At 56.4% G+C, this 25,013-nt stretch overlaps 1 protein-coding gene across 2 annotated transcripts in view; it reads right to left on the reverse strand.

Annotated features, from left to right (window-relative positions):
• ARHGAP23 (Rho GTPase activating protein 23) overlaps positions 1–25,013 on the reverse strand; it is a 97,815-nt gene that overhangs the window by 51,405 nt on the left and 21,397 nt on the right. The window contains exons 1-6 of one of the 2 annotated variants that reach the window (XM_047756932.1): positions 9,796–9,900; positions 5,422–5,583; positions 2,572–2,599; positions 1,068–1,163; positions 788–866; positions 575–629 (exon numbers count right to left, since the gene is read on the reverse strand). In XM_047756932.1, coding sequence (XP_047612888.1) covers positions 575–629; positions 788–866; positions 1,068–1,134 — 201 coding nt within the window. In that variant the 5' untranslated portion in view covers positions 1,135–1,163; positions 2,572–2,599; positions 5,422–5,583; positions 9,796–9,900. Of the gene's footprint in view, positions 1–574; positions 630–787; positions 867–1,067; positions 1,164–2,571; positions 2,600–5,421; positions 5,584–9,795; positions 9,901–25,013 lie in introns of those variants that run through there. The other variant, XM_047756931.1, reaches the window with a different exon arrangement.

Below are 25,013 nucleotides of genomic sequence, written 5' to 3' on the forward strand. Positions count from 1 at the left end.
CCTGGTGGGGAGTGTCTGGCGTGGGGTGTGCGTTACCACCGTGGTGTACAGCGTGCTAAATGAAGGGTGGGGCTGTGTTGTGTGGCTGTGTTTCTAGTGTGTTCTACTTATGTATCAAGAGTTGCAGGGTATGGTGTGTGAATGGGAGCATACGACAGTGGGGTGAAGTGTGGTGTGTGTTGGGGGGGACCCATCTACAGGAGGCATGCTCCCTGGGCCCAGGCAGGGAGGGGGGCAGGGAACAGGCATCTCACAGGAGTCACAGGAACGTGCCAGTGTGGCAGGGCCCGCTGGGCCACCCTCCTTCCTGATACCCTGGCAGGAATCCTGCCGGCCAAGGCCAGCGCCAACCCCCTCTCGCGCACAACTCGGCCTTGAATGAAGCAACAAGCAGTCCCAGCCCCGGGTTCGGGTCTGACATGCTCAGTCAGGCAGTGCCAGGCTGGGGCTGCCCCCTCCACTCTCTGCTCTGCCTCCCAGAGGGGCCAGCGCAGAAGGGAGGACCAAGGAGAAGGGATGTATCCTTCCTCGGGCACCCAGGGTCCTTCACCTCAGACAGCAGGGCGGGACTCACCAGCTGGAGGATGTCCTCGTCCTTGGGCATGATGGAGAGTTCCAGAGTATCATCGCTACAGAGACAGGGCAGGGGGTCAGGCCAGGCTGAGGCAACAGGGTCTGGGAGAACAGGGATCCTGGTCGCCAGGGCACCACCAGGGCCAAGGAGGTGGGGTGGGAGTGGGCGGGGGGGGGGGGTGGCTTATGGGAGAAGGGAGGCAGGGGCGCTCACCTATTCTGGATCAGAGCTATGACCTGGGAGTAGGTCTTCCCAATGACGCTCTCCCCATTCACTTTCACCAGTCGGTCACCTGGGGACAAGGGGCAGGGCCCCAGGTGAGCAGGCCAAAGGGTGTCCATGGCCCCATCTGAGAGCCCCTGAACCACATATGGATGACAATGGGGGACAGGAACCTCCCCAACACCTGGATCCCAGAACTCCCTCCTGTCCGGAGGGTGGGGAGAAGAGACCCAGAGGGGTGCGGATGAGCCAGGTAACTGGGACAGCTCACCTGTGCGAAGCCCCGCCCTATGGGCAGGGCCATCATCCTTCACATTCTTGACAAAGATGGTGTCCATGGGCTCCAGGCGGTGCCGGGGGGAGGGTCCTGGTGAGCAGCAGCCAGGTTAGCTGGGGGTGGCGGCTGAAGGTCACACCCATGCACAGCTACACACACAGGGGACACACACTCAGAGAATGACCATACTCACATGGACACAAACACAGACCCACACATCCACAGGGACACGGATGCACAGGATCAGACCACAGGACACACTGCTGGGAGAATGGACGCCTCTAGAGACACACAGAGTCACTCCTTAAATGGCTCTTTCATCCCAACACTGTGCTAGAAAGTAGATGACAACGTGATGGAAATAATGTGAGAAAAAGAATGTATGCATATGTATACATGACTGGGTCACTTTGCTGTACAGCAGAAATTGACAGAACATTGTAAATCAACTGTAATAGAAAAAATACAAATCTTACTCAGAAAAAGAAAGTAGATGACAAAGGGTGGACAGACGTGGCCCTTGCCCTTCCCACGCTCAATGTCTAGTGGGACAGACAGACACGTGCATGCGCACGCGGGCGCGCGCGCACACACACACACACACACACACGCCCATCATAAGACAAAGGACGGGTGTCATAAGAGATACACAGCAGGGAGAGCCACCTGCATGCACAGAGAATGTCCACACCCAGACCAGGGAGAGCCGGGCAAGGTGCTGAAACTCACATACAACACACGCACCTCCCACCCCACCCCGCTCCCCAGGGTCGAGGGCTTCAAGCAGAGGCCTGAGGATCCCGGGACAGGGACTCACCCCCAGAGGACATCACGTTATGCCTCAGCAATATCCTCTGCCACTAATTGTCCCATCAGAGAAACGGGCCTGCTCTAGGTCAGCGGGCTCCTTCCCCATCGCAGGCCTCTGCCACCGGGACTTAGGAGGACAATGTGCCCGTGGTTGCTCAGCAGAAGCCCCGGTGGCAGAGAAGGAAGTCTGCCTGTTTAAGGGGTTCTGCCTTTGAATACCCCAGGGAGCCTGGGTGCCGGTAAGGGGCTATTTGGAGGGCCAGGGTGACAGCCAGGGGACTAAGGCTCATATCTGAAAAGAGAAAGACCTCAGGGCTCCTCCTTATGCCCTGAGAACCCCAGTGTCTCTGTCCCCAAGGAAAACCCCTGATTGCAGCACTCTACTTCCAGCTCCTAGGGCCCTGTGGGCCCTGCCTCTGCCTCAGTCAAGGCTGGGAGGAACTCCAGGGCGGGGACCGGGGCTTAGAGACCCATCTGCTCCCCAGAACGCCACCCCCAGCGCAGAATGGACAGGCCCGAAGGGAGATACATGTGAGAAAAGGGAGGAGAGAGAGCGAGAGCAGATGTCCAATGAGCAAAGGCAGGAACGGCAGTCAGGGGTAGGGGCGCAGCAGAATCCAGGCTGCCTTGGGGGACAGGGAGAGACACAGGCTGGAGGACCAGTCCCCGGCCCCCGGCCACTCCTTACCTCCTCCTCGGCCTCCATTTTCTTCCTCCTGTGGGGGGGACAGAGGCGGGTGTGGGCCCTCAGCAGCACAGGGGGAGGCCCGGCTCCACCTGGGCGGGCCCCTCAATGCTCCCTGTCCAGCAGCCTCCCCTCTTATCATCCTTCAACGAGCCCAGCAGCCAGAGGGGGCAGAGGGCCGTCCTCAGGGAGGTCACGTCCCAGGCAATCTCCCCCAGTAGCAGAAGCCCTCTCTTACACCTGCTGCTCCTATTGCATCAGCGTCTCCGCCATCCGAAAGCCCCCCATCCAAGGGGGGGACCCATCACCCCATCCCTTGGGGAGCTCAAAGCCAGACAGAGGAGGGACCAAACACTAACAGGCAGACAGGACCCAGGCAGACACTGATAAGCAGGCGTGACAAGTGTAAACAGCGGCTATCAGCTCTCAGAGAATGGGAGGGAAGGCCTGATTAGTGTCCCTCTGCGGGAAGATTTTTTTTTTTGCTTTTTTTTAGGGCTGTACCTGCAGCATATGGACGTTCCCCGGCTAGGGGTCGAATCGGAGCTATAGCTGCTGGCCTACGCCACAGCCACAGCAATGCCAGATCTGAGCCTCGTCTGCGACCTACACCACAGCTCACGGCAACGCTGGATTCCTAACCCACTGAGGGAGGCCAGGGATCAAACCCGCATCCTCCTGGATACTAGTTGGGTTTGTTTCCACTGAGCCACAACAGGAACCCCTGGGGGAGAGGGTTTTAGGGCAAGTGTGAGGACGGCTGGGAGACGGCATTCTGGGTGAGGCGACTGGCATGTGCAGGCACTCCGTGGCAGAAATAGGACTCGATCAGCTGAGCTGAAGGTGAAAGACACTCCACAGTAGCAAGTGACAGGAGTCAGACTAAAGTTCTCAGGTTTGAAAGGAGAGAAAGAGGGAGCCAGCAAAGCTTCTCGAGTGGGAGAGAGTAGATGTGAAAATACTTCTGGCATCTAGGTGCAGGGCTAATAGAATCGAGGAGACCCAATGGGGAGGCCTCTGGGATCATCCTGGTGAGTGGGGGGAAGGGCACTAGACGTGGGGAGGAGAGAGGAGCAAGGACAAGAGAAGTCAGACAGGACGGGCCAGCAGGATGTGGCGGTTGAGAGCTGCCTCGGACCTCTGGGGTCATTCAGGCTAATCTTTTCCATGGATGATCTAGCCATTTTACAGATGACAGGGCGTGACTTTTCCAGGACCACTCAGAGACAGGAGAGGAGCCAGGGCCGGAACCCGGGAGGCTTGGGCAGCCCAGCTAGGACAGGAAGGCCGCTGGGCTCTGCTGGAGAGCAGTCCCTCTGCCCCTGCCCTCCTGTGCAGGGAGCGTGCCCGCTGATGTGAGCTGACAGCACAGTGAGCGGGTGGCAGAGGCAGATGGATGCATTTAGACGGGTGAGGTCCCTGCAGGCTCCCAGCCCTGGGCATGTTCTGGAAAGGGATGGAGCCCGTCCCTGGCTTGCCCTGCCCTGGGGTCTTCCAGCGCCCCGTGTGACGGAAGTCTCTCTGAAACAGGTCCCCTCCCCAGCCAGACCTCTCAGGCTGCTGCTGCAGAGTCACCCTCAGCAGGGTCCCCTGAAGGAAGGTGGAAGGGCCATGAAGGAGGGAAGAAAGGACCAGAGGTTCCAGGGAACGGGGGGGGGGGGGGGGGCTTGGGCATGGAGGTGCAGCCGCTGCCCCCCCCCTCCCCCGCACACTGTCAACCTCCACTTACACCCTTAAGCAGCCAATGGGAAGAGTTTATGCAGGGGCCCCCAGACTCGGGCACACAGGGGTGAGAGCTGCACAGTGACACGGACACGTGCAGCATATTCTATACAGACACCTCGATGCACATGTCAAGAGGTACACGCCTGCACGCACATGACTAGCATACCATGCACGCACGTGTGCATACAAAGAGACACGTGCAGGCACACAGACACAGGCAGAGAAATCCAATGCCTTGGTCCTCAGGCAGCTGGGACTAAGCTCCCCGAGGGAGAGTCCCTCAACAGCTGTGCAGGCTGGTCCCAGCCCTGGGGGAGGGGAGAGACAGGTTCATGGACTCCAAGACAACTCTCTCCCCTCCTGCTGGGAGAGGGGGGGAAGCTGGCCCTCCTGGGGAGCCCTGGTTCCTGCCTGGGCCCCCCTCCTGCCTTCCTGCACGCATGCCTACTTCACTGTCGGGGGCCCTTCCCCCCCGCCCCCCCCCGCCCCCCACCACCCAGGCCACACCTTGGCTTAGGCTGAGCAGCCTTAGTTCCTGGACTCAAGAACTTGATGTGAACATTAGGGCTGGAAGGATCCTCAGGGCTCAAAGAGATAAATGCCCTCAGGGACAGCAGAAGAAGCAGAGCCCGGAAAGGGTGAGACCACCCAAGATCCACAGCGAGTTAGGGGTTGTACCCGGACTGGAGCCCAGCTCTCCAGCCCAGCCCAAGCCCCCCACCCCACCCCAGGCACGCGACTGAGGCCAGGTGTGCGAGGGACAGACCCCACCCCAAGAGCTCAGGCTTTGGTGGGGGGTGCAATCCACCCAGATCAGAAGTGGCCAGTGGACAAGGGGGCCCCAGAACTCCACCTCTCTGAGAGGTTGTTCACCTTCCAGAGGCTGAGAGTCCAGGTTGTGGGTGAGCATCCTGGCTCCCCCACCTCTAGCTCCTTGTCCTGAGCCATCCTTCTCCTGAGAAGGCTGAGCCCAGAACAGGCAGGGGGCTTGCCCATAAGGGCTGCCCCTGCCTCTCTGTGATCCTCTTCCCCAGGCCACAGCGGCACTATGGAGGGCACAATACAGAGGGAACCCCCCCCCCCCCGCCAAGCTCCCTCAGGCCAGGCGGGCAGAGGCGCAGGGCGTACCTTCAGGCTGCAGTGCACGGCAGACTCAGGTGGGTACACGATGAAATGGCGCAGCGTGAAGCCAAATCCGTCCTGGAGGCTTTTGTGCAGCAGCAGCGTCCTCGGGCCCTGCCAGGGGAGGGGGCGCCCAGGAGAGCAGCCATCTCTGGGGCCCAGTGGCAGCTGCGGGAGCACAGGGAGCAAGGGTGAGAGGCCAGTGTGCATACCAGCCCAGAGGAACCCGAGAGGACTCCTGGAGCCCACAGACCCTCCTGTGCCCCTGACCCCCTTCTCCCCTCCTGTCTCTCCCACCCTCATCGGCCTTCTTTTTTTTTTTTTTCTGGAGGTTCCCAGGCTAGCGGCTGAATTGGAGCTGCAGCTGCCGGCCTTCGCCAGAGCCACAGCAACACGGATCCGAGCCGCCTCTGCACAGCAACGCTGGATCCCCAACCCACTGGGTGAGGCCAGGGATCAAACCAGCATCCTCATGGATACTAGTCGGATTGATTCGTTTCTGCTGCGCCATAACGGAAACTCTCTCATCATCAGCCTTCTTTCTTTCCTCAATCCCCTCCTGACATCTTTGTGTTTTGTTTGTCTTTTTACCTTTTCTAGGGCCGCTCCTGCGGCACATGGAGTTCCCAGGCTAGGGGTCTCATCGGAACTGTAGCCACCGGTCTACACCAGAGCCACAGCAACATGGGATCCGAGCTGCATCTGTGACCTACACCACAGCTCATGGCAATGCCGGATCCTTAACCCACTGAGCGAGGCCAGGGATCGAACCCGCAACCTCATGGTTCCTAGTCGGATTCTTAACCACTGAGCCACAATGGAATCTCCTCCTCCTGACATTTTTGTGTCCAGGGAAATAACAGTGCAGTGAACCAGGTGCTTGTTGAGCTCAATTCAGCCAGTGTTCATGGACACGGTCTGCTGCCATCTACACTCATCCCTGTCTGCTGCACAACCTGAAACACACACACGTAGGCAGACACTGGCACCTCTATACACACCCACGCAGACAGAACCCGCCACAAACACATGGACAAGCACACTTACATGCAAAGGTGCACAGACACACAGACATGCGCACCAAGCACACATCTATGGGACTAGCACACACATGCATCCTTTGGAGGCAGCAGTGGGAACAGGTGGGGGACGAAGAACCACAAGGGAGTGGACCGGACATCAGACAACCGAAGGGACTGTGGCTCAGGACCCAGCCCAGGGGCCTGGCTGGTTCACTGGAACTGAGGGGGGAACCGAGGGGAGGCGGGGGACACTCTGCTGCCCTATGGCCAACCCACCCGCCCGGAATACTTGAGATTCCCCAAGATGACAGGGCCGAGGGTGTCGGAAGACAAGGGTTCCGGAGCACACAGGTCTGTTTCTGGGCGAGAGGGAGAAGAGGAGGATAATGCCTGAGAGGGGATTCCTTCAGATGCCCTGCTCAGACACAGAGAGGGAAAGTGGGTGACAGGAGGGTGTCAGAGAGATGGGTGCCTGGGGAGATTAGAGGAGATGGGCGCCAAAGGCAGGCTGCCTAGTGAAAAGCCAGAAGGGCTCTTTCGGGGGCTCCACCCCAATCTCAGGCAGCCTAACCTATGGAATATCCCTTATCCAAACCCCTCAGAGGGCAAGAATCCCCCCCACCCCAACAGCCTTACCCCCTCAGGCCTCCTTGGCACCAGGCTGGAGCCTTCCGCTGCAGGGAGAAAGATGCAGCTGGGTGCAGAGGGAAGTAGCCCAGCTGTTCTGGGGTGAGGAGCTCCCATTTCACCTGAAAGTTCCCCTTGCTTCCCCAGCACAAAGCGGCCCCTTAAATGTACTGATCTGAAGACAGAAGATGGTCCTGCAAGCATCCACCCACCCTCCTGTTCACACATCTGGCAGGAGCGGATCCTGTGCCCAGCCCTAAGCTAGGGATTTGTGCGTGGCCTGGGAGGCTGGGCTGCATGGGCTGGGAGGTTTGGGGAGAAGATAGCCTTAAATCTCAGAAGCTTAAAGAAAAATGTGACAGAGGCAATAGGCTTGCTTCATACATTCTGAGAGGACACAGCCAGGTGGAAGATCCAGGGAGGCCGGGTGAGACTCTGGCCCCAGAGACCATTCTAACCACATGCATCTGGAAAGCTTCTCAGGCGAGGTTGTGAGCTCTCTGTCCTCACAGGGGTCCCATCAAAAGTTGGGCGACCCCTCAGTCCAGGAGGCCTTAACCAGAGGTCCAGCGATGGCCCCTCAGCTCCCTCTGCTTGTGGCTACAGTCTGGATGCTCCCGCCGGGCCCCATGGCCTCATGGGGGTCTGAGGAGTCCAGAGGAGAAAATTCTCTGGGAATTCTGCTGAGGTCTGAAATCCCCTGGATTTCCTATCTCTGCTGACCTGGCAAGGAACTGATCAGGGAGAGAAGAGGGCCTCCGGGGACCCTCCGCTGCCCCCTCCTACCAGAAGCTCTGCTTCTCCCCGGCCTGGGCTGCCTCCCCTGCATGCCCTCCACCCGGGCTCTAGGCTGAGGCTGTTTGCAGGGCCTATTGTTTTGCTGGTGTCCTGGATTAAGGTTTAAGCCACCAGCTGCCCCAGTGACGAGAAGTGGCTGGGACAGGTCCCCGCACGCCCCCCACCCCTCCCCCAGCACACATCCTGCCTGGAACTGCCAGCTGCCTGGGGGTGCCACTCCTGAGGGAAGGGGGGCCTGCAATCCAGGGCAGTGGGCATGCCTTTCCCTCATAGGTCCCCTCCTTACCCAGGCACCACCAGCGCCCCCTCCCTTATCTCTGCCTCTCCCTTTCCTCTTTTCCTTCCTTCCAGCCTCCCTCCCCCCATCCGTGCCAACTAGGCTCCTGAGAATGTCAGTGTGGTAATCCCCCTGCCACAGCGACCACACCCCTGCCTGAACAGGAGACACCGCAGCCCCCACCAGTGGCCAGATTTGGCAGCGCCCCTGTGGGAAGTTCTTCCCTGGGTTTAGCCTCAATCCTTCATGCTATTATATATGCATGGATTTCTTCTCCTCTGCTCCCCTCTGATCCTGGACCACACTGGTTCTCAGTCTCATCTTGACGGGGAGGGAGGTAATAGATGCAGAAACAGAGAAGGAGCCAGCAATGGAATGGAAGGCGAGGAGATGGGGAAGGGGTACAGTTCACACACATCCCCTGGGTGTGAAGTCAGCACAGAGACAAGGCGGGAGAGAGAGAGGCTTGGGGGACACAGGGGTGTCACTGATTAATGATGCTCTCTGGCCCAGGTCTATTTCCAAACGCTCCCACCCTCATATCAGGAAAGAAAGAGACATCCAGGAGTTCCTGTCGTGGCTCAGTGGTTAACAAATCCAACTAGGAACCATGAGGTTGCAGGTTCGATCCCTGGCCTCACTCAGTGGGTTAGGAATCCGGCGTTGCCATGAGCTGTGGTGTAGGTCGCAAACGTGGCTCGGATCCCTCATTGCTCTGGCTCTGGCGTAGCTACAACTCCCATTAGACCCCTAGCCTGGGAATCTCCATGTGCCACGGATGCGGCCCTAGAAAAAGACAAAAAAAAAAGAAGAAGAAAGAGACATCCCAAAATACTAAGTGATGGTGGGAAAAGGACAGATGCCCCCAGAGCCACAAAGGAGATGGAGCTGGACACATGGTGGGTTGGCAACACCAGGAACTAGAACCCAGGAGTCCTGCTCCTCCCCTCCCCAGGAGCATAAAGAGGTCACTGCAGGGAGCATGGCATTCATGCTGGGCATGGTGCCCACTGTGACTCACACCCTACCAGCCTGGTCCATCCCGGACATCAGAAACTCTATCCCCACCCCCTCTCCAGCCCTGTCAGTTCTCATCCTGAGATCACTCACTACCTGCTGGGGCCCAGGCTGCCTCCTCAGTCTCCCTGACGCTCTTGAAAACCCTTGTGGGTCCCCGTGCCCAGGTGCCCTACAGGGAGGGCAGAGTGACGCCCCGCCTGCTCCATTAGTGGTACCCCTGTCTGCCTCTGACCCAGATCCAGTGCCTGCCCAGACTCTCCAGGATTCCATGCCCTGCATCTCTTCAAACAACCCTGGTCCCTTCCATCTTTCCATCGCCTGTGAGCCAAGAGGCTCAAGCCCACTGGAGGTCACCACCCAGACCAGGGCGGGGGTGGGGGTGGGGTGGGGGTGGGGAGGTGTGTGTGCCATCCAGCACCCATGGAAAAGCTCTCAGCCAGAACCCTGACGACCTCACCTGCATCTCTTCTGCTCCTCACTCACTCCCTACTCCGGGGCATCGGTCCCGGAACACCGGGTGCACACACCTCAAGGATCACAGGGAGTAGGTGACCGGGTCCCACCCATTCCGGCGAGGCCTACCCAGGGCCCTGCCCCTGCCCCTGCCCCCGACCCCTCTGGCCCCTCGGGGCTCACCCTGGCCGGGCGCGGCCCGGGCGCTCGGCGGTCGCTGTGGCCGAGGCAGGGCAGCCAGAGGCAGCGCGGCTCCGGGGCGCTGCAGTCCACGCCGACGGCGCGCTCCCAGCGCCAGCCCCCGGCCCCCGCGCGCTCCACGCGCCACACGGCGCTGCCAACCAGCGCCGCGGCCGGCGGGGGCCCCAGGGCCCGGCCGCCGCCCCGGCCCCAGCGCGCCGAGGGCCGGGCTTCCGGAGCCGGGCGCGCCGCGCGGGGGCCAGCGGCCGCTCCTCGGCGCCCGGCGGGCGACGTCCTCGGCCCCCGGGGCGGCGGGCGGACCCCGAGGGTCTCCGCCCGCCCCCCGGAGCCACGGGCCCGGGGCCCGGGGGCCCCGAGGGGACGGACGGCCCGCGCGGACGGCGGCAGGACGGCTGCAGCGACTCCGCGCCCTCCCGCGCCTCCCGGCCGAAGGCGCCCGAGCCCGGACACGCCGGCGAGTCGCACAGGGCAGACGCCTCCCCCTCCGGGGCGGCCCCTGTCCGCGGCCGCCCCATCCCACATACTCACACACCCACACACCAGAGGCCCTGCACAGCGCCCCCGCAGTCACAACTGCACACCCCGTACAGGCGGGCAGCCCTCCCACCCCCCCCCCCCCCCACCCGCGAACTCACACAAAACTCACTGCACCCGCCCGCGCACGGTGCACTCTTTCCAGGCCAAAGCTCATCCAGCTTCCAGCGCCCCAGAGAAATACACGTTCCAGGGCACCCGTGTAAATGCACACCCTCCCTACTCTTACAGACCGGCAGCACACACACATCCATACACCCCACGCCCCCCACCACCACACACTCTCACTCCCTCTTCCTCTGTCCACATACCCCACAGAAACACTCTTCCCCGCACATACACATTTGCACGTAGCCACCCTTCTGGATGCACACACACTTTGGACTCCCTCCCATGAATACAAGAGCCCCCACACCTCACAGAGACACATGTGCAAGCAGGTGCCCCTGAAAGCACAGTAGGCCCCCCACATACCCAGCCATACATTTCACACACAGGACACAGAGACACCCACAAATGCCATGGGGGCAGATAGAAAACAGGCACACACTGCGTAGTGCTCCTGCTCCTTGCATTGCCACCATATCCCCTCCGGTCTCTCCCTTACACACACACAACACACACACACACCACACACTGTCCTGCACAGAGGGCAGCAGTCTCTCATAATACCCACACCAGAGTCATGCTATACCCTTCCCACACCCCTCGTGGGAACATGTAACCAACCCCCTCCCCCAGCACCCCTGGACCATTGGCTCTACCCAGAAGGGCCACCACCAAGTCCACAATGGGCTCCAAGCTGGCGCCCACCTCGCCCCAGCATGTGAGTCAGACAGGAAGCCCCAGTCCATGATGGCAGACCTTGCCCTCCTCCCCTTCCTGGCTCTCCCTCTTCCCAGGCCCCTTCCCGGGTGGGGCTCATAGATGTGTCAGCACCATCGCCATTTCTCTCCCACTTGACGGTGGTGGTTCCCAAGTGGTGTGCTTCCCTCCACAGCCACTCCCGGGGCCCGGGGCCACTGCCCTGACCCTGTTTTCAGAGAAGGGAATGGCAGAAGCACCCCACTTGTTATGGCCGCAACGGGACTCCAAGGCCAGAGCCCCTCATTCCAACTTTTGGATCTTATGCCAGAATTCTAGCCAGCATCCAGGGCAGTGAGGCCGGGGGCAGGAGGGGTAGATCCAGCCCAACTCCACTCCCAAATCCAAGGGTCAGGGGAGGACGAGTCAAAGGCTTGGGCCCTTGAGGAGGTGGCCGCCAGAAGGGACAACCAGGTAGAAGAGTCAGGTCCCCCTTCCCTCCCTGATCCTGTCACCTGTTGTCCCCAGCAAGGACAGGCCAGGACAGAGGATCCGTGGGAGGTAGAGGAGAGAGACAGAGGGGCACGAAGAGAGGGGAAACCAAGGCATAGAAGGAGGAACAGAGGACCACGGGGGTGGGCAGGAGCGAGGGAGGGAGGAAGAAGGGTGAGGGTGAGGCGTGCGGGGGGCCAGGGAGCGGTTTTGTTCTCCTGTTTCCTGTTTGCTGCTCGCTGGGCCCCCTGCGCAGAAGCTGGACCCCCACCCCCACCCTGGCGGAAGCCGGGACGGGAAGGGAAGAGCAAGGCTGCCACCAGCGCTGAGTCAGGAGGGCTCTGGGCAGAGCAGGGAGAAAGGACCGCAGTCACGGGGACCAGGACTCCTGGCCTCTCCATCAGCACCTGCCCTCCGATCACTGGAAAACCCGAGGACCCTGGATCCAGGACCACCTCTGCCCTTGTCCTGCTCTCCCAAGACCGGGTCCTCAGACCAGCTGGAAGCATCACCAAGATGTCCTCAGCCGTGTCAGACTCGGCCGCCCCAAATGGAGAGCAGTGACCACAGGGATGTCCTGATTCAGAGTCTGACCTGCTTTCCCAGCAAGTGGCCAGCTGCCTAACTTCCTTTCCTCTTGCCGCGAGTTCAATCCCAGGTTCTGAGGAAATGGACCCACTCTCTCCTCTCACGCCCCATGGAGGCTCGCATGGCCAACAGGTGCTGCTGTGTGTCTGGATCAGGAACCCACCTCCCTCCCAGGAGACTGCTGAGGGTTCTGAGGGCTGCAGGGAGAGGCGAGGTGGGAAAGCAGCATGGGGGTTTCTGTGTCCAGGGCTGCAGAGACCTGGAAAACGATAAGCCATATATGATGCCCATCTCCTGCCCTCTTAGCCTGGCAGGAGCAACTAGGCCTCCCCAATTAGGAAACAGCCTCCTCCAACACAAACCCCCACCTTCCCCACCCCAGCCCCATCCACCCCAGCCTCCTCTGCAGAGACGTCAGGAGCTGAGTACACCCAGTAGGGCCTGGTTGGAACAAATGCTGTTCCTGGCCTAGGGAGCCTCTCAGCCCCCTCCCCCATTTCCTTTGGGAAAGGAATGTGGGGTGGGCCCCAGAGTGCGGTGGGGGAGGGGGCCAAGGGCTGGGAAATACCAGGCGTAGCTGAGATTCTATTCCAAGGCTTCCTGCCTGGTGTGAGTCCTCCTCCCTACACCCTCCCCAGCTTCCTCCCCCCACGTCAGGAATTACCCCTGCTAAGTCGTCCCTCCCATCATCCTCTACTTTGACCAGCTTGCAAAATCCATTCAATCAGATCTTCCCCGAAGGTCCCTGGGGAGGGCTTGGGGGCTACACCCCCAAAGGGAGGGCATCCAGTCTTTCTCTCTCCAAATGAGATCATCATTCTTTACTGCGTCAAAGCACTTTCACTTGGTCTCATTGGACACTTACCCTAAGAATCAGATATTTGAGGAGTTCCCGTCGTGGCGCAGTGGTTAACGAATCCAACTAGAAATCATGAGGTTGAGGGTTCGATCCCTGCTCTTGCTCAGTGGTTAACGATCCGGCGTTGCTGTGAGCTACGGTGTAGGTTGCAGAAGCGGCTCGGATCCCGAGTTGCTGTGGCTCTGGCGTAGGCTGGTGGCTATAGCTCTGATTAGACACCTAGCCTGGGAACCTCCATATGCTGCGAGAGCGGCCCAAGAAATGGCAAAAAGGCAAAAAAAAAAAATCAGATATTTGAGATTGCCTTTACACCCATTTTTCAGATGCAGAAACTGAGGCTCAAAGACACGTGACTGGTTCGAGGCTCACTTGGGACTAAACTAGGACCATCCCAGGTTTCTAACCCTTAACTCAGATCTCTTTCCATTATCGTCGCATTTGTCTATTCAACAGCCACATCTTGGGTGCCTGCTGTGGGCCGGGTGCCTGCTGTGGGCCAGGTGCCTGGCCAGGGGCTGGACACCTTAGAGGATAAGACCTGAACCTCGGGGTAGTTCTATTAGTGTTGTCCTAGCTCCTGAAGTCTTCAGGGGTCTCCAGGTTCCAGATTCAGGCCCAAGCCAGCTGCCTTACCCACCCCCCCCCCCGCCCCCGACCAAGGGAGACCGCCCCCCTTACACATACCAAAGGGGTCCCTGTGTCAGGGGTTTGAGGCCTCTTCTCTCTATTCGGGGACAGTTTGCAGGTGGGGTTAGGGGCCTCTCAGGTTAGCCTTTAAACCAGAGAGTAGGCTGGGCTGGAGGAGCCGAAGAATAAGGGGCCCGCCTGACCACAGGGATCTGGGGAACAGGAGCACCTCTTGGGGCCCAAGGGTTGGGTGATGTGAGAAGGAGGGAAACTGATACTACCAAAAGGCGTGTGGTTCAGGAAGTGAGCGAGAGGGGCCTCGGGGTCAATTCGCCTACTTTTCCTTCCTCCAGTTTGCTGAGTGTCTCCTCCCAGATTGTAGGCTCCAACCGACAGGACAATGTGTGTCGTCCCCCCCCCCCCCCCCCGCCCCAAGAGAATCTAAAGCTCCGACTGGTTCCACACACCCATCACACACCACCAAACTGGGACCCACAACCGCCCCGCGGCCTCACACACAGACGGAGCAAATCCTCTGCCAGCCCGTCCATCCCAGGCATGCCGGCAATGCGATACCCAAGGCATGCCCGCCCCGCCCACGCCTGCGCCGCTGACCCCTGCCCCAGTCTCCTTGCTCAAGGGCGGCCACCCCCTCGGCCCTCCTCCACCCTTCTGCCCCACTGGGAGGCCTGCTTCCCAGCGCCACTTGTGTGCAGTCCCGACGTGCCCCAACAGGCCAGGCTGACGAGCCGGCCAGGCAGGCCCGTCTCCCCAACACCCTCAGTGTGTAGACAAGCCCACATCACTGGCAGCCTGGGGACCCCATACTCGGTCCGGCCTGTGTGCAAGGGGTGGTTCAGCGGGTCTCTCCAGACCCCATGGTCTCCCCATCCAGGGCCAGTCTTGCTGCTGCCTTGGGGTGTTGTGACACCCCCCCCTTCTGCCTGGAAACTGGGCCAGAGCCAAGGAAGGCTGGGGGAGGGGAGGGGGAGAGAAAAAGGAAGGAGGAAGCCCTCGGGATTCCAGAACACCCACAGTCATTTCAAAGACAGACCCACATGATCCTAAACTGCACAGAATCCCCTAGTTTTTTGTTTTTTGGTTTTTTTTGGGGGGGGGTTGCTTTATAGGGCCAAGCTAAGGGACGCATCAGCGTATGCCACAGCCACAGCAATGTGGGATCCGCGCCACATCTGCAAGCTACATCACAGCTCACGGCACCGCTGAATCCTTAACCCACTGAGCGAGGCCAGGGATCCAACCCACAACCTCATGGATACTAGTGGGTTCTGCTGAGCCAGAGTGGGATCTCCAGAATCCCCTGGTTTTTCAGTGACAGTGTTGCACAGGGGTTAGCGCATGGGCCCTGGAATCCTCTGGAATTCAGGACCTCTGGGTCTGAGTCCTTATCTCTACCACTGTTTGGCTGTGAGAATTTGGGTGAGTTATTTAACCTTCTTGGTTCCTCACCAGTAAAATGGGAACTACCCTAAGTTCCTCCTCATAGGATGTTGGAAGAATTAAGTAAAGTCCTGAACGCTTCGTAAGACTTCAATGAATGAAAGTTTTTGTTTTTCTTTTTCTTTTGTTTTTCTTTTTTTTTTAGAGCTGCACCCCACGGCACATGGAGGTTCCCAGGCTAGGGGTCGAATTGGAGCTACAGCCTCTGGCCTGCACCAGAGCCAGAGCAACGCGGGATCCGAGCCGCGTCTGCGACCTACACCACGGCTCACGGCAGCGCCGGATCCTCAACCCACTGAGTGAGGCCAGGGATCGAACCCGCATCCGCATGGTTCCTAGTAGGATTCGTTTCTGCTGCGCCACTATGGGGACTCCTGTTTTTCTTTTTCTTTGAAGAAAACCTGTATTGAGGCATAATTGACATGTACTATTATAATAGTTTCAGGTGTACAGCACAATGATTGGATGTTCACACATGTCTGGAAATGATCACCACAATGAGTCCAGCTAAACATCTGTCACCATGCTTAGTCATGGAGTTTTTTTCTTGTGGTGAGGATTTTTAAGATCTACCCTCTTTTGCTGTTTTTGTTTTTGTTTTGTTTTGTTTTTTGGTCGTCCCATGGCATATAGAGTTCCCAGACCAGGGATCAGATCCAAGCTGCAGCTGCAACCTATGCCACTGCTGGATCCTTCACCCACTGGGCTGGGCCAGGGATAGAACCTGCATCCCAGCACTCCAGAGACACTGCCAATCCCACTGCGCCACAGCAGGAACTCCAAGGTCTACCCTCTTAGCAACTTTCAAATATGCAATACTCTGTGATTAACTATAGTTGCTGAGCTGTACACGACATCCGCAGGACTTATTTATTTTATAATTTAAAGCTTGCACCTTTTGGACCCCTGCTACACTGTTGGTAGGAACGTAAATTGGTACAACCACTATGGAAAACAGTACGGAGGTACCTCAGAAAACTAAATATAGAACTACCATATGATCCAGCAATCCCACCCCTGGGCATACATCCAGACAAAACTTTTATAGAAAAAGATACATGCACTCCTATATTCATTGCAGCACTACTCACAATAGCCAAGACATGGAAACAACCTAAATGTCCATCGACAGATGAATGGATTAAGAAGATGTGGTACATATGCACAATGAAATACTACTCAGCCATAAAAAAGAATAAAACAGGAGTTCCCGTCCCAGCGCAGTGGTTAACAAATCTGACGAGGAACCATGAGGTTGCGGGTTTGATCCCTGGCCTCGCCCAGTAGATTGGGGATCCAGCGTTGCCATGAGCTGTGGTGTAGGTCGCAGATGTGGCTCGTATCCTGCACTGCTGTGGCTGTGGTGTAGGCCGGCAGCTGCAGCTCCGATTCGACCCCTAGCCTGGGAACCTCCATACGCCATGGGTGCGGCCCTAAAAAAGAAAGACAAAAAAAAATGTGTGTGTATATATATGTATGTATGTATGTATAACTGGGCCACTTTACTGTACAGCAGAAATTGACAGAACATTCTAAATCAACTATAATAAAAATTTTAAAAAAATTAAAAAATAGAAAGTTCACACCTTCCGACTCCTTTCACTCGTTTCACCCACCCCCAACTTCTGACAGCCACCAATCTGTTCTCTGTGAACTTGGGGTTTGGGTGTTTTTTTTTCAGATTCCACATATAAGTGAGATCATACATATGGTATTTGTCTTTCTCTCTCTGCCTTATTTCACTTAGCAGCATGCCCTCCAGGTCAATGCAAGATGGTTTCATTGTCTTTGGGTTATTCACACTCTCGCACACCCAAACACATGCTCATTCAGCCTGCAAACAAACTCAGCCACCAGGACACAAAGACACACGCAGTCAAGGAGGTCGGCACAAAGCCATGAACCTGCTCTCATGGGCATCACCACCACCTCCCACTGCTGGTCCCCCAAGCAGGAAGGACTCACCAGGAGCCCCCCTCCCCTAGCAGAACTTTGACAGGCCCAGAGCCTTGTCTGTAGGCGCTTTGGGAGGGGGGAAGGGGTAGGTGACATGAGACACCTCCCCCCAGGATGGAGCCTGGGGCAGACGAGGGACATGGTGACAAAGGTGCCAGGCTGGCAAGGCCTCTTCCCAGCAGGAGAGCCAGGTCCCTCCTCAGGGATGCCCAAGGGAGGGGGAATTCAGATGAGTCTCTTTCCTCATGGTGGGAAATGAGCACTTGCAGAAAAGGGTGAGTCTGGAGCCAGCCACAAAGTAAACAGTGGGGCCATCGCCCAGGCAACCGTGGCCGGCATGGGACAGGGCCCACCACAAGCCGTCTCTACCCCCTGATTTACTCCACTCAGCAGCCCCTCAACTGTCTCAGTGCAGGCCCTCCACGTATCCATTCTGGTCTCTGGGCCTGTCTGGAGGCTCCCCAAAAGGAAGAAGCTATGCCTCCTCCATCAGATTGGGCTCCTGGAGTGTTGCTGCGGCTGTGGTGTAGGCCGGCAGCTATAGCTCCAATTTGATCCTTAGCCTGGGAACCTCCATATGCCACGGGTGCGGCCCTTTAAAAAAAAAAAAAAAGGGCTCCCTGAGAGCAGGATGGTGGCTGTTTTGTCCCCTATTAGTCCAAGGTCTTTCAGAGGTCATGGCCTGTGTCTTTCCCCTCAGACTGGAGACTGCTCAAGGGCCTGGCCTGAGCCTCCTCCATTAGACAGAGAGCTTCCTAAGAGCAAGGGCAACTGAATTTTCAGACATGTCTTTGTCGTGCCAGTAGGACTCTCAAAAATTATTTGCTGATGGAGTTCCCGTCGTGGCGCAGGGAAAACAAATCCGATTAGGAACCATGAGGTTGCGGGTTCCGGCCTCGATCAGTGGGTTAAGGATCCCGAGTTGCTGGGAGCTGTGGTGTAGGTCGCAGACACTGCTCAGATCTCGTGCTGTGGCCGGCAGCTGTAGCTCCAATTGGACCCCTAGCCTGGGAACCTCCATATGCTGCAAGAGCAGCCCCCAAAAGCAAAATAAATAAATAAATAAATAAAGATTTGCTGGTGGCAAGATTATGGAAAAATTGGAACCCTTGTGCCTTGCTGGTAGGGATGCAAAATGGTGAAAACGATGTGGTGGCTGCTCAAAAAATTAAATGTAGAATTACAGTAGGATCCAGCAAATTCCACCTCTGGCCACGTACCTAAAAGAAGTGAGAGCAGGGACTCAAACAGCTATTCATATAGTGAGGTTCACAGCAGCATTATTCATGAGAGTCAAACTATGGAAACAACCCAAATGGCCACTGACAGAAAAATGGATTAACAAACCGTGGTACATACATACAATGGAACTTTATTGTCTTAAGAAACCAGGAAATTCTGACACATGTTACAACATGGATGAATCTTGAAGACGCGATGCTGAGTGAAATAAGCCACACACAAAAGGACAAATATTGTATGATTCTACTTATAGGAGATACCTAGATTCGTAGAGTCAGGAAATAGAATGGTAGCTGCCAAGGGCTAGGGGAAAGGGAATGTGAGTTATTGGTTAGTGGGTATAGAGTTTCAGTTTGGAAAGATGAAACAGGAGTTCCTGTCATGGCTCAGTGGTTAACGAACCCGACTAGGATCCATGAGGATGTGGGTTCAATCCCTGGCCTTGATCAGTGGTTAAGGATCTGGGGTTGCCTCACTCAGGGAGTAAGGAACCGACGTTGCTGTGGGCTGTGGTGTAGGTCACAGACCGGGCTTGGATCTGGCATTGCTGTGGCTGTGGTGTAGGCCGGTGGCTACAGCTCCAATTTGACCCCGAGCCTGGGAACCTCCATGTGCCTTGAGTGTGGCCCTAAAAAGCAAGGAAAAAAAAAAAAAGATGAAACAGTTGAAATGTACATTTAAAAATGATAGACTTTTTTTTTTTTTTGGCTGTGTCCACGGCATGTGCAATTCCCAGGCCACAGATTAAACCTGTGCCACAGCATCAACCTTAGCCACTGCAATGACAACGCTGGATCCTTAACCCGCTGTACCACAAGAGGACCCCCTAAAAATGTTAAATTTTAAGTTATGTATATTTTAGCACACACACACATAAGAAAGAATGGCAAAGTCCGAAATCAAGTGAGAAAACAAATATTATTGAAAGAAGATGGAACAAATGAATGGGTCTTCCAATGGGGCCCAGGAGCAGGCTCTGCCTACAGAGGTTGCCCAGGACAGCTGGGGACCTCCTGCTTGGAGGACCTTGTTCATCGAACCCCTCTCCATTGTGACTTCTCTGAGCCCCTGGCTCATCTTTGGGGCCCTAGCAGTCCCCACACAGGGGGAGCTCTCAAACTGCCAGGGGATTCTGAACCTCACATGCAGTAGGTCCTTGGCATTGAGGATCTACCATCTCTCGGAGGCTGGACTGATGGGCACGCAATCTCTTGAGATGCTGCATGCCAAGGTGTCAGGACCCTGGAAGTTTTCCTAGCAAAAGCCAGGCTAAGGGTGGGGTTCCTGACCCCCCTGCCGAGGCCCAATAGCCCATGGCACACATGTCTTTTTCAAGCCCACATATGTTTACATACCACCTGTAACATATACACACACACAAGGGTGTGCACACGGAGGCCAGTCCTTGCTCTTGCACGCTCTCTCATGCACACACCAAGAAAAGCATGCCAGCACGCTGAAGGAGGCACTGTCTTGCCAGAGACGCAGGCAGGTCCAGCGTGCGGCAGAGCCCCCTGCTGGCCCAGGTCTGGCACTCATCTCCCTCACAGCCCAGAGACGGCAGGGCGCCCTCATCTCCTCCACCCTGCCTCCCCCACTGCATTCTCCAGGCCCCATCACCTACAGAGGAGCAGGGTCTTCTGCAGAAGGACAGGACGACTGTGGGATCATAAGAAGGATCTCTCTTTGTTGGTTGGTCAAGAAGTGCTGGAGACAGAGGCCAGAGCCCTTTTTCAGACAAGGTTGTGTTAGGGGCAGTCACTGTGCCTGCAGTGACTCTTCCCCAAAATCATCATATCTGAACAGCTCACATCAGAAGAGACTGGGGGAGAACTCGGCGTGGCTCTTCCTCCAGGCCCCCACACCCCTCTCTGGAAGTTTTTCGTATTGTCTGACCACCTGGGCAGAGCTGACAGGTGCGCTCACTGGTTTCTTTCAGGGGCATACTCAGTCCCAGTCAAGCCAAGACCACATCCCCTCCCCGGGCAGGTCTCAACAGATTCCGGAAAGTTCCCTCAAGGGCATATGGGGCTCCCTTGCAGGGAGAGGTTCTCAGCTCCACCCCTGAAACCACCACCCCCTCACCCCAGGCCCTGCTCAACCTGACCAGTTCAGTCCATCACCCAGCCTAAGAGTTGAACTTCTCCCTAATCCAGCCTATGATGCCCCAGAGGCAGCTGGAAGGATGGAGGGGATGGTGGCTCCTCAGGGACAAACAACCTCCCCTGGGCTTCTGCCTATGAGGGAGCTGGAATGGATTCTGGACTGGGCTGTGTGGTCCAGAAGACAGACGGCATCGCCTTCTGCCCAGAACCTCCCCCTCACCATGTGCCTGGCTCTGCATTTGGGGACACAGTAGCAGCCACAGCAGAAATTAATAATTGTTGCATCCTTACTATGTTTCAGGTATGCTTCTCGTGCATTACCTCATTTAGCAGCAGAGCAGCCTCTTGGGACAAGTGTGACCCACACGCACATACCACCTTGGCTTCCTGGGCCCCCCCACCCAGTCTGGTGCTAGGGAAGGAGTTCTGAGCAAACCCACTGGGCACCTGTGGGGGTGGGGAGGTGGGGGGATAGGAGGCTGGTGAGAGAGAGACCCCTGGCCCAGCATAGAGAAGGCTGATCTGGAGAAAGGGTGACACTTGCCAGTGGTATTGGCCCTCGCGTCTTTCTGGCTGTGTGACCTCAAGGTCACACAGGCTTTCTCATTTCTTCAGCTATAAAGTGAAGCTAGGGATAGCAGCCTGAAAAAGTTGCTGGGAAAGCATTCCGAGAACCAATTAATGGGGGGGGAGGGTTAATGGCCCCAGCCCTTCATCCCACCCATCAGAGAGTAGGCTCTGCTTCCCAAACGTCCCCTGAGTCCCCCCGCTTCACCATGTCCACCATAGTGGACACTCTGCTCCAAGCTCCCATCACTTCTCTGGCCCCTCATGGTCCAGACTAATTGTTTTAATATGACCAAGGGACATGCCTCTGTGTTCCACGCCCACCACCCTGCTCCTTCCTTTATGCTCTGGTTACCCTGGCCTCCTTCCAGTTCCTTTGAGGACCAGGCACCCTTCCAGCCTCAGGCCCTTTGCACATGCTGTTTCTGGAATGCTGTTCTCTCTTCCCCAGCTCCCTCCCTGCCTCACCAACCCACACCCTGATTAACTCCTACCCACCCTGCTGTTCTCAGCAAAAAAGTCACTTGCCAGAGACACCTCCTCTGGTCCCCAGACCAGGTCAGGTCCCTGTGCACCCTCTCACAGCTCTCTTGAGATGGTGTCTATATATTTATGAGCTTATTTTGACCAACATCTCCCCCTTGGAGTGGTGAGATCTGGAAGGGCTGAGACCATGTCTGGTAGTCAAATCCCCAGCTCCTGGCAGGGCTCCTGGCACAAAGTGGGTGCTCGGCATGCTGCTTCTGAATGTAGGGGAATGAAGGGGCCTCTCCTCAGAGAAGCAAATGGTTGGCAGAACCCCATCCCCAGGAGATGGGGATGAAGCATCTACCTGGGGCAGAAGCAGCTTCAGATCCTTGTCCATTTTTTGGTACCCTCCCCCCCACTCTTCCTCAATGGGAACCAGATTCAGAAAGTGAGGTTACCAGAATAAGAGAGTAAGAGGTAGGGAGCTGCTGCATCTCCTTTGCAGGGTCTTCTGTCCCTTCCCCCAGTTGGTCAAGCCCTTGTCCACTCAGGGCTGGCCCATCATATCCACAGTTCCCTCTCCCTGGATTATAACATCTGTCTCTCTCCTTCCTTCATCTTCCCTTAACTGATTCCTTATCCTCCAGGTCTCGGCTTGACTGTTTCTGAAAAACTTCCCGAACTGCAAGCTAAGGACGTTGCCAGGGTACCACCACTAGCAGCGGCCCGGATTCAAGCCCAGGTCTTTCTGCCGGCAGAGCCCAGCCCCTCAGCCACCTCATTACATGCCTCGTTACTACCAGTTTTTCCCTGGAGGCCCGGCTGAAAGACACGCCCCCTCTCCAGGCCTCAGTTTCCTCCTGCCACCCCTAGTTTTCAGGAAAATGGGCCGAGATAGAAGGTGGAGGTGGAGACAAAGGGAGGAGGGAGAAGGGGAGGAAAGAGGAGTGGTGGGAGGGAGGAGCGCGGAAAGGCGGCAGCCTCGGGCCAGCCAGACGTGAGTAACGCCAAGTATGCGAACTACGCCAGCCCCAGGTCGGCCCTTCACGCCCCGCAGCCCCCGCCCCAGCGCTCCCATGCCCGCCAGCCCTGCACAGGGTCCTGAAATGGGGCTGCGGGCCAAGGAGGCACACTTGGGCGCGGAGGCTGAGTGGCAGGAGTGAAGAGGTGTGGCCATGCAGATGACATGCAAATAGAGAGCAGCTGGCGTATCTGATTGGCGGGTCTCTGCCCTTCTGGGAAGGTGTGCCGAATGGGCGTTAGCACCCTGCCCACGCCCGCTTCCACGCGGCGGGCGGCCGCGGTTCCCAAACCATTGGGTCACCCAGTGGCTGAAGTCACACTGATGTGTGCATCCATCCTTTGAAGGCCTCTCACCCTCTTCTGTCAAGGCCCCGGTAGGGCTCTTTTGCTGGGACGCCATCCCTGCCCACCCCAGCGCCAGGTCAGCCTCTCCTCTGGAGCTCATCTGCCTCACAGGCAGCTGGACATTTAGGAAATTACAACAGCCCCATCCCTGCCTCTGGACTCCTTTCCTCATCAGGAAGTGAGGAAACACACTGGGCTGGGGGCAGGAGACCCATTCAGTGGCCCATTCCAGCCCCTCGTGTGCCCCCAAACAAGTCCGTCAACCTCAGAGCCCGGCTCCTCTTTCTTTCCTTCTGGAACTATTGACTAGGCGTCAGGGAGGGTGAGCAGTCAAAGAGACATAAGACCAGGCCCCAGCTGTGTGATCCCAGTCCAGCCCTTCCCTCTCCAAGCCTCAGTTTCCTCAGCTATAAATGGGGTCCTTGAGAGGACTCTGTGAGAGTGCCTGGAACATGGGAATTGTTCAACAAATCTTAGTTCAGTAGTCCACAAAAGATCTTTAAAAAAAAAAAAAAAAACTTTAAATTTTATTTTTATTTTTTTGTCTTTTTAGGGCTGCACCCGCAGCATATGGAGGCTCCCAGGCTAGGGGTCAAATCAGAGCTATAGCTGCTGGCCTACTCCACAGCCACAGCAACACCAGATCCAAGCTGCATCTGCAACATACGTCACCGGATCCTTAACCCATTGAATGAGGCCAGAGATCGAACCCGAAACCTCACGGTTCCTAGTCTGGATTTGTTTCTGCTGTGCCATGACAGGAACTCCAAAAAAAAGATCTTTTTAAATTAATAAAACAGTTCCCGATTTTATGAGGAGGCAAAGATGAGACAAATTTAAAAGGCTGCAAAGCATTGTGTTTAAACACTCCTAAACAGGATTCTGAAGAACTTGGTTTTGAATCCCAACTTGATCCCATTTCCTAGCTGTGTATCCTTGGGCTAGTTCCTAACCTCTCTGAGCTTCTGTTTCTGCTTTTATAAAAGAGACAATCTATTCTCCATGAGACTGTTGTGCAGATTAAAGAGAGAGTGTGTATAAAGTGCTCAGCACAGCAGAGCCTGGCATTGAAATGTTCCATAAATGTTAGTCGAAACCAATACTCCTACTGTTATTATTATGCAGTTCTCACAATGCAGTGCAAAGTGCTGTGGGAAGTTTCAGTTAATCAGTCAACAACAGCCATTCAGCTTGGCCTAGTCTAGAAGCTGGAGATAGAGCAGTGAACAAGACAAAGTTCCTGGAGTTCCCTTCATGGCTCAGTAGTTAACAAACCTGACTAGGATCCATGAGGATGAGGGTTTGATCCCTGGCCTCGCTCAGTGGGTTAAGGATCACGAGCTGCTGTGAGCTGTGGTGTAGGTCACAGCCCCGACTCAACACCTAGCCTGGGAAACTCCATGTGCTGTGGGTGCAGCCCTAAAATAGAAAAAAAAAAAAAAAAAAAAAGACAAAGTTCCTACCCTCATGGGACTTAAAGTCTAGTCTAGTGCCCAGAAGATGAAATTCCCATATATTTGAGGAATTGGCAGTTTGGGATGGCGGGGGGGGAAGCTAGGTGGTAGATTTATAGAGAAAGATATTTGAACTGGGCATTGACAGATAAATAGGAGTTTGTGAAACAGAAGGCAGGAGAGGATATACCAGACAAAGCAAAGAGATGGGATATAGCAGGTTCCCGGGAAGGGGAAGAGGGTGATGCCTCCCACTCTGATCCTGTCCTGTCCATCTCCAATTCCACGGTCAACCCTCATCATCCCTCACCTGGTCTACTGCCGCCACTTCCTGACCCCTTTTGGTGGCTCCACACCATCTATGGGAGCAAGTCAAGTTCCTTGGGGAACCTGGGGTCTTCCATACCACTCATGAGCAAACCCAAACTCCAAGCAGGCACAGGGAGAATCCCCGTGCAAGCAGAACCATGGAGAAGTCTGCCCACATCAGACTTAAACTCGGATGCTGCGTGACCTTTGGTGGAGTAATTCACCCTCTCAGGGTCTTGGTTCTTGTATCAGTAAATACACAACCACTTCATGATGGTCCTTGAAAATCCATCAAAAGAAGTTTGAACTTCTTCTAAAGAATCCTCAACTTAGCAATAGGTTTAGAAACAGGAATTGAGAGAAAGG

This window comes from Phacochoerus africanus, chromosome 14 (genome assembly GCF_016906955.1).
Source record: "Phacochoerus africanus isolate WHEZ1 chromosome 14, ROS_Pafr_v1, whole genome shotgun sequence".
NCBI lineage: Eukaryota > Metazoa > Chordata > Mammalia > Artiodactyla > Suidae > Phacochoerus > Phacochoerus africanus.